Source organism: Merops nubicus, unplaced genomic scaffold (assembly GCF_000691845.1).
Source record: "Merops nubicus isolate BGI_N331 unplaced genomic scaffold, ASM69184v1 scaffold13306, whole genome shotgun sequence".
Classification (NCBI taxonomy): domain Eukaryota; kingdom Metazoa; phylum Chordata; class Aves; order Coraciiformes; family Meropidae; genus Merops; species Merops nubicus.
This window is the reverse complement of record NW_008615685.1, coordinates 1-13,273: the sequence shown is the minus strand read 5'-3', so window position 1 is coordinate 13,273 and position 13,273 is coordinate 1. Positions and strand designations below refer to the sequence as shown.

General features: G+C 51.4%; 1 protein-coding gene across 1 annotated transcript; it reads right to left on the bottom strand.

Moving 5' to 3' along the window:
- Positions 1-1,500: 1,500 nt before the first annotated feature.
- Positions 1,501-12,678, bottom strand: WBSCR16 (Williams-Beuren syndrome chromosome region 16; the record flags this gene model as incomplete). Its single annotated transcript, XM_008942602.1, has 11 exons — positions 1,501-1,578; positions 2,529-2,614; positions 3,856-4,029; positions 4,318-4,402; positions 5,533-5,714; positions 6,551-6,635; positions 8,085-8,136; positions 9,333-9,399; positions 10,189-10,317; positions 12,456-12,585; positions 12,656-12,678. Coding segments are annotated over 11 exons (1,091 nt in total), but the record flags the coding sequence as incomplete, so codon positions are not given.
- Between the last annotated feature and the right edge of the window lie 595 nt (positions 12,679-13,273).

Sequence of the window (13,273 nt, the reverse complement as noted above, 5' to 3'; positions counted from 1 at the left end):
TTTAGGTTGGATACCAGGAAAAATTTCTCCCCAGCAAAGGCTGTCCAGGGCTGTGCCAGGCTGCCCAGGGCAGTGGTGGAGTTCCCATCCCTGGAGGGGTTTCCAAGCTGTGGAGATGTGGTGTGAGGGACACGGGGCAGTGGGGACCTGGCAGTGCTGGGGAACAGCTGGCCTTGATCTTGAAGGTCTCTTCCAACCAAAATGGTTCTGTGTGGTTGGCTGGGAGTCTGTAGGACCATGCAAGCAGTGCAAGACACTGTGAGCAATGACATGTGGCCATGATTTGGGCAGCAGTGAACAAAGATGGGGAGGAGGCAGAAGAGTCAGGAGTGAGAGGGGATTTCAGACTTGTTCTTATTCCCCTTTATTTCCACCACTCCTGGGAGGCAAGCAAGGCACGTGTGGAGTAAGGTGTAAACTAAAGTGAACCCAGAGCAGTGAGGGTCTGCCCCAATTCACCAGCAGCTTTCTGCTCCCTCTGCCTCAGCCCACCCCAGCCACAGCAGCTGCCCAGCACAGCTCCCAGCACAGCTCCCAGCACCCCACAGGCCTGTCTGTGTCTGTGAGCCTCGTTTCACCTTCCCAGTGTTTTATGAAGGCTTTATTTTGTCAAGGTAGGTTTTACCCCTTGAGTTTTGGCACTTACAGAACAGGTTGGATACAGGTTTTCAGCTAATGGAACCAGAAGGAGTCTGTGGTGTCCCCTGGGTCTGTGGACAGATCCCCTGCCAGGACAGCATCAGTGCTGGAGGTGCAGAAGGGCCTCAGCTGACAAAGTTTTCCTGTCACATCACCATGAACTGAAATGCTTCAGTTTAAACACCACGTGCAAGACAGAGGAGCTCATGTGTGAAGTCAAGCTGAAGAATATTTCCATGACTACTGAGGAAGACTTAACAAATGCTTTATTAAAAATGCATTAGCTTGGAGTTTGCCAAAATACTTTAATCAGCAGAAGTGTCCCACACAGAGAAGTGACACAGCTCTGCTGCTGTTTGGAGTGTGGACTTAGAGGGTCCACAGCTCCTCTGCTATGAAGGCACCCAGCATCACAGCTCTGCCTCTTGCCCTGCTAGGCAGTACCAAAAAACCTGGCTGATTTAAAAGGGCTCTTGGCAACTGAGAGCCACCATGTCCCTGACAGTGGAGAGTGCAGGGACTCCCCAAAACAAGCACCCCAGAGCTGGGGACAGGGCAAGTGTCCATAAATTCATGCCCTGTGCTAGTCTTCCCTGAGGGAGATGCTCTCCATCCTCAGGCAGAGGGGCTCCCCAGCCCCCCAGGCCCTGTGGGAGCTCCTGGCAGAGCAGGCAGAGCACTCCTGCACCCCACTCTCCTCGGGGGACATCCTCCTCCCTGCAGTCAGCTGAAGTGTCCCGAGGACGCAGAGATGCCAACACACCCAGGCCCTGCCAGGGCTGACTGCTCCCCATCACCTCCTGCTGCCTCCACTCCACGAAGCTCCAGGTCCTCCCCATCTGCTCAGGCCCAGCAGGTTTGCTAGGTGAAGGATTTAACCATGCTCACCATGTGATCGACTCCACAGGCCACGTCCAGCACCTCCCCGGGCACGGTCACCTGCGCCAGACACACGGGGGTCACTGCAGCTCCTGCCCCCCACCCCCCAGACACCTTCCTCCCCCAGAGCTCAGAGGTGCCCACCTCTAGGCAGGTCACAGACTGCTCCTGGGCAACTGCCAGAGTAGTGTCAGACAGGAGGTGGCTGCTGGAGGGAGCACAACCCCCAAGGGCCAGACCTGCATGTGCCACGCCTGGCGAGGTCACTCAGCCACAGCCCTGGATGTTGGGCAATGCTCCAGAGCTGGTCTCTTCACTGCATTTTCAAAAGGAGGAAGCATGCTAAAGAAACATCCTCACAGGCACATGGAAAGGGACTCCAGGGTGGTCCCACTGACTGCCTCCCTCCTCTCCTAACTTGGCCTTCGTGGAGACTGGGAACATCTGGCAGCTGAGTGCTGAACTCCAGAGCCAAAGACTCTTCTACACCCACAGAGGGTGGCTCCTGGAGCCCTCTGAGAGGAGGGAGTGGACCTGGAAGCACTGTGCAACAGCTATGAAAACAGTTCTGTGGCTAAGGAACAACTGACTGCAGTCAGGCCAGTGACCCAGCAGCACAGCTGCTTCCCTTGAAGAGGAGCTGGGGAAGGAAGGCCACTGCTGCCTGGGCCTGCTGCCACTGTGTGACCACCACGACCAAAGCATTCACCTCTTTTACATGTGTAATCCAAATCTTTTGGGCCACAGAGGACCAGTGCTGCTGGTGTTCTCTGCAGCAGGTACCAAAGCAAAGTGTGGGTTAGGAGGGGAGGGAAGAGACAGGGAGAGGTGGCAGGCAGGAGACTGGACAGAAGGGAGATAAGAACTGCTCAGATGTGCCAGCACAGCACCAGATGTGCCAGCACAGCACCAGATGTTGCTTTGGGATCTGAAATCAATACTGAAATAGCAGACTTAAGAATGTATTGCATAGCTCCACCCCTAAGTGGTCTTGATACCACCATCCTTACCCTCCAGGGGAAATAATGGTCTTCCATCCTTCCAGTGCCCAGGCACCCTCTTAGATTCTTGCCCCATACAAACAGTTCTCCTCTATCTATACAAGGGGGGAAAAAAGAATAAAAACAATAAAACAGGGCAAAAGGCATTAAAAAGGAAGAATTCTATCTGTGATGCTGATGAGTGCTTCCAGGAGTACAAAGGGCTATACACCCACTGAGGTGAGTTCCCAGCCCAATAAATGTCCTTGTGCCTGGGGAAAATGATGCCCAACGAGCAGGACAAGCTGCAGGTCATGAGCACAAGTCTTTGCCTGCCCCTCCTACAGCTCTTGCTCTGGATTGTTTCTTTGAAGAAAGAGCAGCAGGAGGGATGCCAGGGAATGATCTGTGGTGAAGTGAATCCCTTGCTGGAAGGCAGAGTTACAGCTGCCCCACAGCAGCTATCACACTGCCAGGCAGGGAGAGCTGCCCCAGGCTGTCCCTGGGGGCTGGTTATCAGCTGCCTGGCAAAAGGGGCCTTCTAACAACTGGGGAGAAGAAGCCACTGGTGTTTAACAGAGCTGGAGAGTTTTAAGCTCCTCAGCAAAGCATGTAGATCTCAGAATTGCTCAGATCAGCCCCACAGCAGAGACAACCAAACCTCTCCCTGTAACATAAGCACAACTTAATCCAAACACAGCTTCTGATGCTTCCTGAATGCCAGGGGACACCAGTTACAGGCACCCTGGCACCAGACCAGGTGCCATTCACACCACTTCCCCAGGAAGGACCAAGCTCTTGGCTCCTCACACTCCTCCTCAGTGAAGGCTGACTTCCACCACAAAGCACACGGGTTTTCTGTGCTGCTGCCCTCTGCTGCCCATTTTTAAGTGCATTTCCAATTCAAAACTTCCTTGAAAGCCTGCTATCCAGTAGAGGGATCACACCCTTTGCATGTTAAACGTGTAGTCTTCCAGCCTCAGAGTGTTAACAGTCGGTTAGAGAAGCCAGCAAACCCTGACAGCTAGCTCTGATTTGGATTCACTTGGAGTTTATCACAAATTCCTGATGCTTCTGAAGTACAACTGACTTATTCTGTACAAGGAAATGAAAAAACCTTCCCAGGTTTCCTGTTTGAGTGAAATTTTTTGTTTGCTTTAGAAGGATAACTCTTCATGAAAGCCTCAGTTAGTGCAGAAGCCACGCTGACCCCTGTAAATGTGCTGCCCACCCCTCCTGCTGCATTCCAGTGTGCTCTGAGCATAAAGAAAGAGGAGTGTTTGGGTTTCTTCCCCCCTTTTAATTACCAACAACACTGCAAGGTGAGTTCTCCACGATGGCAGGACTGGAAACTTACTTGTAAGTGCAGCAAAGTGGCTGAGGCCGCAGCGCACGTGAGCAACGCGGACATCTGGGCTGGAGTCTGAGCAGCCAAAGAGGCTGGGGGGGATCACCTCTGGCACTGCTGTCTCCAGGAGCTTTGGGCCCTTCCCAAGGATTCCATATCCCCAGACAAACACATTTCCTTCTTCTGCAGAAGAACACAATTCTGTAAGACAGTCTGTGCTGGTGAACTTCACGCCCTGAGTGAGATCTGTGTTTGAAGCCCTGCAGGGATGGGGACCCCAGCACCTGGAGGCACTGCCCTGTGGCTAGGGAAACCAACCCCCCACACACCTTCTTCAATCACTGGGTGCTCAGCTGCCCAACTCTCAACAGACAGTGCCTGATTTCCAGTGAACAATGCTTGCTCCATGGCCTGACCACCCCCCAGTGCTCAGCCCTGGGCTGGAGAGGACACCTGCCAAAGGCAGCTCACCTGTCAGCACAAGGTTGCCAGTGCCTCCACACGCAGCCTCCTTTATCTTCCCAACCTTGAATGGCAAATGCCTGGGCACGTTCACCTGCAGGAGGTTGGAGAGAAGGTACACTGCCAACTGGGCACATTTTTAACTTGTTCTATGCTTCTGGTTAGAGCTTTGGTGCACTGAGTTCCTGGGAGAGACCTTTATTGGGGTAACAGAATGAGTGTAAGGCCCAAGATTAAAAACTCTACAGGAAATGAAGGCAGAGTGTGGGCACAGTGGGGAAAGTGAAACCCTGGAAAGCTTAAATGGCAGCAAAGCTGGGGAAGCTTCATGCCTGCTCACACCCCTGCCCCTCCACGTCAGGCCCAAGGGGTCCGTGGAAAATTCCATTTGCAGTATCACTAAAATTTGGTCTGTGGTGGCATTTTTGGACAAACTAGAGAAAAATCAAAGAAAATCACTCTAATTTGGTGCAGTTCAACACAAGAGAAAGCAGCACGGCTGGACAGACACAGTGAGCTCAGATTTCACAGGTATTACCCAGCTCTGCTACTTCACAATTTGGGCTTTTTGGACAATTGTGCCCTTCATCCACTTCAGCCCCTCTGACCCCCCTGGAGCTCCCAGCCAGGAACTGCTACACTCCTTCAGCTGGTGCCTGATCTCAGGCCTTATGGGCCTCAGGAATTAGCCCTTTATTGAAAATACAACAGGGGAGGCACAGGAAACAGAGGCATGTATTTTACTAAAGCCTTCCTAACACAACTGTCTGCTCTCAGCCTGCTGCCAAGAGTGGCCTGGGTGTTAATTAGTTGCCCAATTGTATTTCCTACACAAACTGTGAGAGACCACCTGCCTCATCACCCCAGTACTGCAATGCTCAGTGCCAAGAGCACACTCTATTTCTGCCCCATGGAAGTGCACTCTAAAAAACTCTGATCTGTGAGAGACTGGGATTTGTTTAGGACTCAGGTGAAAAACCCACCAACACACGAGTGGATTGGAAGGGACTTCCAAGGGTCATCTGACCCCTGCTCAAAGCAGGACCACTCCAAATTCCAGATGAGCCAGCCAAAGACTGGTTCCTGTCCTCAACAGCCTGCTCGTGGTGTTAGTTTATGCTGATTTCCACTGCTGCCAGGAGAACCCAGAGCAGGAGAAGTCATCCTTAACCCTGTGCACAGCAGCTGAACTGAAAGGTGAACCCCCCCCCCAGGCCAACTGACCTGTGTGGTTTCTGTGACACATGCCAGCTGCAAATATTCTGAATTTCCCCAGCCAAAAACATCTCCTTCATCTGAGACAGCCAGACAACAGTCCCCATAGGAGGAGACCTGGATAATGTTTACTCCAGCAATGTCACCTTGTAGCTTGGTAGGAACACTGGTGATGTTGTAGTGTCCTAGACCTGCAAGGAATAAAGTAGAGAGATGATGAATAACTGTTTTTCCAGGCATATTAATGCCTACCTAGGACCATTTGGCTATGTTATAATTCAATCATCCTTCCTCCACTTGTTCTCCTAGGCAAAGCTGCCTCACTGGAGTACAAACCAGCCTTATACCACCACACATGGAACCATCACACAGGCAGAGTGGGACAGTGAAGCAGGTGAACAGGATGTGAAGAGGCTGGGAAGGAAACACCTTACATGACAAAGAGCTGCCTGGGACAGAGGCCAGAATGTAATGACAGAAACAAGATGGGGCACAGTATGTCCACACACAAGAACCATGGGAAGACCCCAGCTTCAGGAGCAGCAGAAGGACCACACAGCAGGAAGGACTGTGAGGAAGTGCTCTGGCAGCAGAAGTCACCAGAAAAAGGGCCTGGCCAAAGATCCCATGCTAAGAGAGCAGCAGCTGCCAAAGGTCTCTGTCAGCTCACAAGGAGCAGGGAGCAAAACAAGACCCAGAAATGAGCATGAAGGAGGCAAAGCCTGCAGAGAATCAGTGAGCTCAGCTTCCCATGCCACTTCCACAGCCCCTCACAAGCTTTCAACAGCAGACACACTCTGCTCAGGCTGCACCCTTGGACTGTCAGCGTGGCATCCTAAAGCTCCTCTGAAAATCACCTGGTTTGTCTCAGTTTGGAGACACTGGAATACTGAGAACATCTGCACACAGCTGGAAATGTGCCAGCCCCTTTCTGTCCACACAGGCACAATGGGCACACGTCACAAGCTCTGAGCTGGGCCAGCTTGCTGCATTCATCAGGTCACTGTGAGGTGAGCTGAGCTCCTACCTGTCTGTCCATCAGCCCCCCATCCACAGGCATAGACCGTGCCCCTCCTGGTCCTGAACAGGCTGTGGTCCTGCCCACACACCACCTGCACAGGGAGGAAGAGCAGAGCTGGTCACGCCTTCAGGAGTGATGGAACCAAGCTCCTCTGGCAGGAGAACTGTCCCATGAACCTCCACCACGCCCATCAGCTCAGATTTTGGCATTTCTCTCCCAGCCAAGCAGCTCGGCAGGCAGGGAAGGGCCAGAGCAGCACAGAGAGCAGCAGGATTGCCCCTGGGGAAGGTGATGCTGTGGCTGGTTTGTTCTGAGAAGCAGCACAAGGCCCAGTGAACAGAGAGCCTGAGGCAGCAGCACAACATGACCAGCCAGCCAGGAGGAGGAAGGGATCTCCCTCCCCAGGGGCTGCCAGCTGCACAGTGCCACTGATCCCTGGCCATGTGAGTGATCTAGGAACGTGTCTCCTCTCCACTGGACACCCAGGCTGCACTGCCAGTCGTGTCTGCCACAGGCTCCGGAGGAATTAAAGCCTGGATCTTCAAAAGTAGACATTAAAAATGAACCAAAAACTGAAGGGATTTAATCCACAAGTTAAGAGAGTGATTATCAAGAGTATTAAGCACATAACTGCTCTCAAAGGACAAACAGGGACCAATTGCTCAACCCCCTTGAAAAATATAAAACAGTGAAAAATTCAAACAGAATTTTACAAGCCTAATTAAAAACATCATTAGGCCACACCACAGTAGACTTATTGAGTTTGGAAGTAACCTCTGAAAGTCATCTGGTCCAAGACCCCTGCCCAAGCAGGGCCACCTACAGCCATGTCCAGCTGGTTTTGAGTATCTCTAAGGAGGGAGACTCAGGAACCTGGCTGGGCAACCTGTGTCAGTACTCAGTCACAGCCAAAAAGTGTTCCCTGATGTTCAGAGGGAACCTCCCTTGTCCCAGCTTGTGCCCACTGCCTCTTGCCCTACCACTGGGCACCACCAAACAGCCTGGCTCCATCCCCTGGGCACTCCTTCTTCAGGTGTTTACACATTGCCAAAACACCCCCCAGCCTTCCTGCTCCAGTGCCCACCCTCTCAGCAGCTCCTCACAGGAGATGCTCCAGTCTGCCCTAGTGCCTGGGACACCACTGGCCCTCTCCACAGCAAGGCCATGCTGCTGCCTCACAGTCAACCTGGTGTCCACCAGCTCCCCCAGGGCCTTTCTGCCAGAGCTGCTCCCCAGCTGGTCAGGCCACTGCAGGACTTCACCTCAGCCCATTTCTCCAGCCCCTGGATGGCAGCACCACCATCTGGTGTGTCAGCCACTCCTCCCAGTTTTATGTCATGGGCAGACTTGCTGAGGGCAGCCCCTGCCCCACCACCCACACCAGTGAAAGCTGAGCAGCTTCAGAGCCAGCACTGACCCCTGGGATACAGCACTAGGTCCCAGCTGGTCCCCATGCCAATGACCAGCAGCCTCTGAGCTCAGCTCTTCAGCCAGTTCTCAATCCACCTTCAGCATTGAGTTCAGACAATGATCCTCTTACCTGGACAACTCTGCTGTCAAAGTCCTTCAGCTGATGAATCAGATGGCTTTCACTGGGCACCACCACACCACCACCAAAAAGAGAAAAGGCAACACAGAGGATGTGAGAGGACTGCAGCTGAAAAGCCCAAGGGCAGCTCTGCCTTTACTGAAAGCCACTTTGCTATTACATGAGAGATTCAAGGTGGAAAAAAATTAACTAAATTACAGAATCTTTAAGGTTGGAAAAGACCTCTAAGATCATCAAGTCCAGCCACCAATGCAGCACTACCATGACCACTAAACCATGTCCCCAGGTGCCATGGCTACATGGCTTTTGAACCCCTCCAGGGATGGTGACCCCCAGGGCCTTTTCTGCTGGGCAGTTTCCACTCCTCCCCAAGCCTGGAGCACTGCCTGGGGTTGTTGTGACCCAAGGGCAGGACCCAGCCCCTGGCCTTGTTAATCCTCACACAACTGACCTCAGCCCACCAGTGCCACCTGTCCAGACCCCCCTGCAGAGCCTCCCAGCCCCTGAGCAGATCAACACTCTGCTCCATTTGGTGTCACCTGCAAACCTACTGAGGGTGCCTCGAGCCCCTCACCCAAATCATTGATAAAGGTATTAAACAGGACTGGCCCCAGAACTAGAGTCATTTTCTTCAACTCTACAGGCCAAGCCCTCTGGATCACCCAGAGCACAACGAGCAAGATCTCTTCTAGGCCCTGCCAGGCAATCAGTAACTCTCAACATACTCCCACAGCTCACATCACTACCTTACAGAGCATTTTGAGAAGATGCTTTGGTGTGGCCCACAAAAAGCCTGTAAAAGAAAAGCACTAGAGATTCAAAGGCAGCTACAGTCAAGAGACTCAATAAAAGGGGGCCTCTGTCCTCATTAAGAGCCATTTCTAACACCCTCAGAAGCAGCACTTGCACTCTGAGAGCCTAAAGGGAGAACAACCAACTTCCATCACCAATTACCTCAAGCAGTTTATGAAGGTTGGGTTTTCTCACTGTGCCCTGTGAAAACTGCCACATGCAGAAATTTTTCTGCCTTGAGTGTGGTCAGACAAGTGTGAGCACCCAGCCTGGGTTTAAACCATATGACACCTGCAGCATAACAGCCTGTCCTCAGCCTGCTTTGTCTTAAATGGCATTCTTGTACTTATATCCCAGGTTTTTCCCACCTCCAGGCTTTTCTGTAGGGTCATTTCCCTGCAATGATGGTTTTAACATTAAGGAAGTTCAGGATCTTTGGACTCTCACCTGTAAGTTTCATCTTCAACAACCTTTCGGCCACACTGTCCATAAGAATTGTTCCCCATTGTGAAAACTGAAAAGCAATGACAAAATTCACTACTTCTATCACTGTCCAATCCCCTGAAAGCCTCTTTTCAGGTACATGATGTTTTTTTCATACAGCCCTCAGTATGAAGGGTGGAAAACGGCTCTGTAAAAATTGGCATGAGCTTCCTTCAAACCAAGTCCACTTAAATTCAAGTGACTGAATCAATTTTCCTCCCCAGTGTCCCAGGGATATTGTTGCAGGCACAGCAGCAGTACCTGCAGCCCAGTGGCAGTTCTTCAGTAATTGCCTCGTTCATCCCGCCGTTGCCAAGGAGACTCAGAAATGGATCAGTGCTCCCACAGGGGCCTTAAATCAACAACCAGGCAGCTCCCCCACTGATGGGCAGCACTGAAGCCACCACACCAGAGAGTTCTCACAGCCGTGGAGTCACTGCACAAACAGGATCTTCTCCAGAAAGGCCTATTAATTAATGGCTGCTAGAAATGGAGCTCTCGGGGGCTTCAAGGGGAAAGCAACTCAGGAGTGCTGGCAAAACTGAATTCAGACCCACGTCTGACTGCACAGGACACACAGGCTGCACTTCAGCGGGGCCCAGGGCTGGGTGAACAACCCCCATTTTGTTCTGCAGTGACACAGCCCCAGCAGCTGGAGCCAAGCAGAGCTCAGCACAGCAGGGTTACGCCCAGGGCTCGCGCTGCGGCAGGATCCCGCCCGGCCAGGGTCTAGCTCTGCAGGGCAGAGGGGCAGCCTGGCCTGGAGCCTGCCCCAGCAGAGCTGCCCTGTCAGCAGCAGGAGGCAGGCTGGAGGCTGTACCTCCTTCGGAGTCGGTGAGGACGAGGGAGTGGGCTCTGCCACAGGACACCTGCAGGACTCGGGTCTGCTGCGGCCTCTCCAGCGGCAGCGGGACCGGCGAGGGCTCCAGGACGTACTCGTAGCCCTTGGCTGGAGGAAAGGAGAGACAGAGTAAAGGTCAGGAGCTTCCACAAAGCAACTGCACCAGCTCTGTGCCAGTCCTGTCATGTTCCAAGATCACTGAGGCCTCCAGCCCTGTGATCCACCACCGTGGGGAACAAGGGTGTGTTACCAGAGAGCTTAACTCCACACACACAGCGAGCGCTCTGTGCAGCTGGGGATACTGCAACCAAGGTACAAGAGCAGCAACACAAAATGCACAAAAGGTGAACAAAAACATCTGAGGGCTTCACATTTAAACAGCAGTAGATTAAAGGCCCTTTCAAAAGGAATGCAAGAAACATTAGCCAGCCTGGCTCTGTAGGGAAGGAGAGATCTAACATTTATAAAAGAAAATGACAGGCTGCACTAGAAGAGAGAAGCCTCAGTAACCTGAGGAATATGTAATCAGGCACTGTCAGCTGGGAAGGGAAAAAGGGGGAAAAAAAAAGAACAGCAAAACCTAAATCAGTACCAGGGAAAAGGTTAAGGGGAGATAAAAGGCTCTGATATCAAAGAAAGGCACTGTAACAAGTGAAATCAAAGCCCCGAGGACCCCGAGCAGCATTCTGCTCACACCTACAGTGCTTTAACTAGGCCTCAGTGCCTTCAGTGAAAGAGAAAAGAAAGAAAATCTCCACATGTTCTTTTACAGCAAGACACCACTCCATGTGAGCAGGGGCATCACAACTGGCTGCCTGCAGAGGGTGGGAGCCTGCCAGGGAACACTGAAAGGCACCAAAGTTTGGATCTGCCTGAAGAGAGGAGAAAGGCACAAAGGAAAATCCCTTCTCCTCTCTCTCTGTTCCTTCCAGCAGAGCAACACAAGACACTGGGATCTGTGGTCACCATCAGTGATACCCAGGGGATCTGGGGGAAAAGAGGCCATGGGGTGGCTAAGGAAGAGGAGAGTGAGAGCAGAGTATGAGTAGTTTAGTGCAGAAACAACAGAAGTTACAGCACGACACAGAACCACCCACAAGTCAGAAGGCTGCAAATTCCCCTGGAAATGAAGCATCTGGAGGGGCAGTGTCAGAACCAGCAGGGGCCCCAGTAAGTCTGCACCACTGTGGAACAAGAGGCACAGCCCACTGCAAGCCTGGCTGTGGGAAGGCAAACAGCCAGAGCCCCATGCTCTGCACTGGGCTTTCAGCACATCCCAACACCAAACACTCTCGTGTTTGTCTCTTGACAAAACTATTTCACCTGTTCCTGGATTCTCTGGCAAAAATAACCTGTGGGTCAGGTGAAAACCAAGGAAACAGCAAGATACCCCTGAGACATCAGCACGTGGAGAGCCAGGGGAGAGGAAGAGCTGACACCCTGGAAAGCAGGAGTGAGGCTCCTGCAGCACACAACAGCCCACACTGCACCTGCCACCTCCCTTTGCTTCTCCCCAACGTTCAGTCTGGTGCTCACATCAGGTGCACCACAGCTGAAGGGATTGTGCTTCTCTGCACTAGAAAGAGAAGCACTTTTAAGGCACTTTTCCCCAGCTGTTTGTGGAGGAATGTTTTCAGAGACAGATTCTACAGGGGAAGAGAGTTTGGGGGTTTCCTATCTGTCTTAGGTGGCAGGCACCAACATTCTGCACAGAAATCATCCTATTCAATGCATTTGAGAGCCTGCTATAAGACCAAGGGGCTGAGTAACATGATTTTTCCTTCAAAATGCAGTTTGGGATTAAAACAAAAAGCCCTACAGCTTCACAAAAACATCCACTGACAGTACGGGAAGATCTCTGGGGGAAAGGAAATTAGTTTAAAGGTGCCAAGGTGATGGAAGTGAGTGAAGCATCTTGCCAAAAAGGTCACTACCAAAATATAGTGATTCAAAGCAACACCTTGGCCAACACACACACTCCTGCAGAATAAACAGTTGATAGATTTCAGTCCCCTCCAAGCAGCAACAGAAGCTCCCTGCACAGAGCAAACACAAACCTCCAACAGTTACAGAGCACACAAAAACACAGCTAAGTTCAAAAAAAAGAGATCTCTTTCAAAAAAATAAATTCCAAACCCAAAGACTCCATCTGCATCAAAGCCTCCTGGATGTTTCTCACCCCTCCTAAGGTGAAGTTTCCCACGTTCTGTGTATCTTGGAAGTCTTTCAAACACTCCCATCCTTACCTCGGTCCCTTCTGCTCCTCTGGAAGCCCAGCTGGGAGTCCTTGTTCAGCCCCATGCCCCACACTTTGGTGATGTCTGTGGTCCTGGAGGACAGCAGGGTGAAGCCATAGCCACAGGCAGCAGAGCTTATCTTTGAAGACAAACAAGATCCACACCAGTTATAAGATACAGCTTGGAAAGCAAACCTCTCCCCAGGCTACCTGTTCATCAGAATCCACCCCTCCTTCAGGGGCACCCAAGCACAGCCCAGACTCATGGTGGGTATGCTCTTTGCAAAAACTGGTCAGAAACACTCGGTGCTGACAAGCACAAACTCAACTCCAACATTTCTGCCCCAGAGTTATGGGTTTGTGTGCACAGGTCTTTGTTTTTACAGTAGTTTGGACCCACAGAAACGCAACAGGAAGATTATTTGCTGACCTACAGCAGCAGTAAATAAATAATAATAAGAAAAGAGATGTTAAGGGGGTAACACACCCCTGTTTTAATCCTTTAATCAAAAAAAACAACTCAAGTATGAAGGCTCTGACCTGCTCTGAATGGGACAGCAGAGCATAAAGACTGAGCCATGCAGAGAAAAGAAAAACATGATTTTCAACACAAACTTCCAAAGTGAGAGCAGCCAAGAAACCCACTGAAAAAGAGGCTCATTTTCTCTGATGTTACTCACACTCTTGCTCTCTTAAACTTCTGGAAAAAAAAACAGATATTGATACTTCCCAAATTGTATGGTACCATAGTTATATCAAAAATCATAAAATCACTAAGGATAGAAAAGATGTCCAAGATCTCGAGTCCAGCCATCACCCCAACACTGC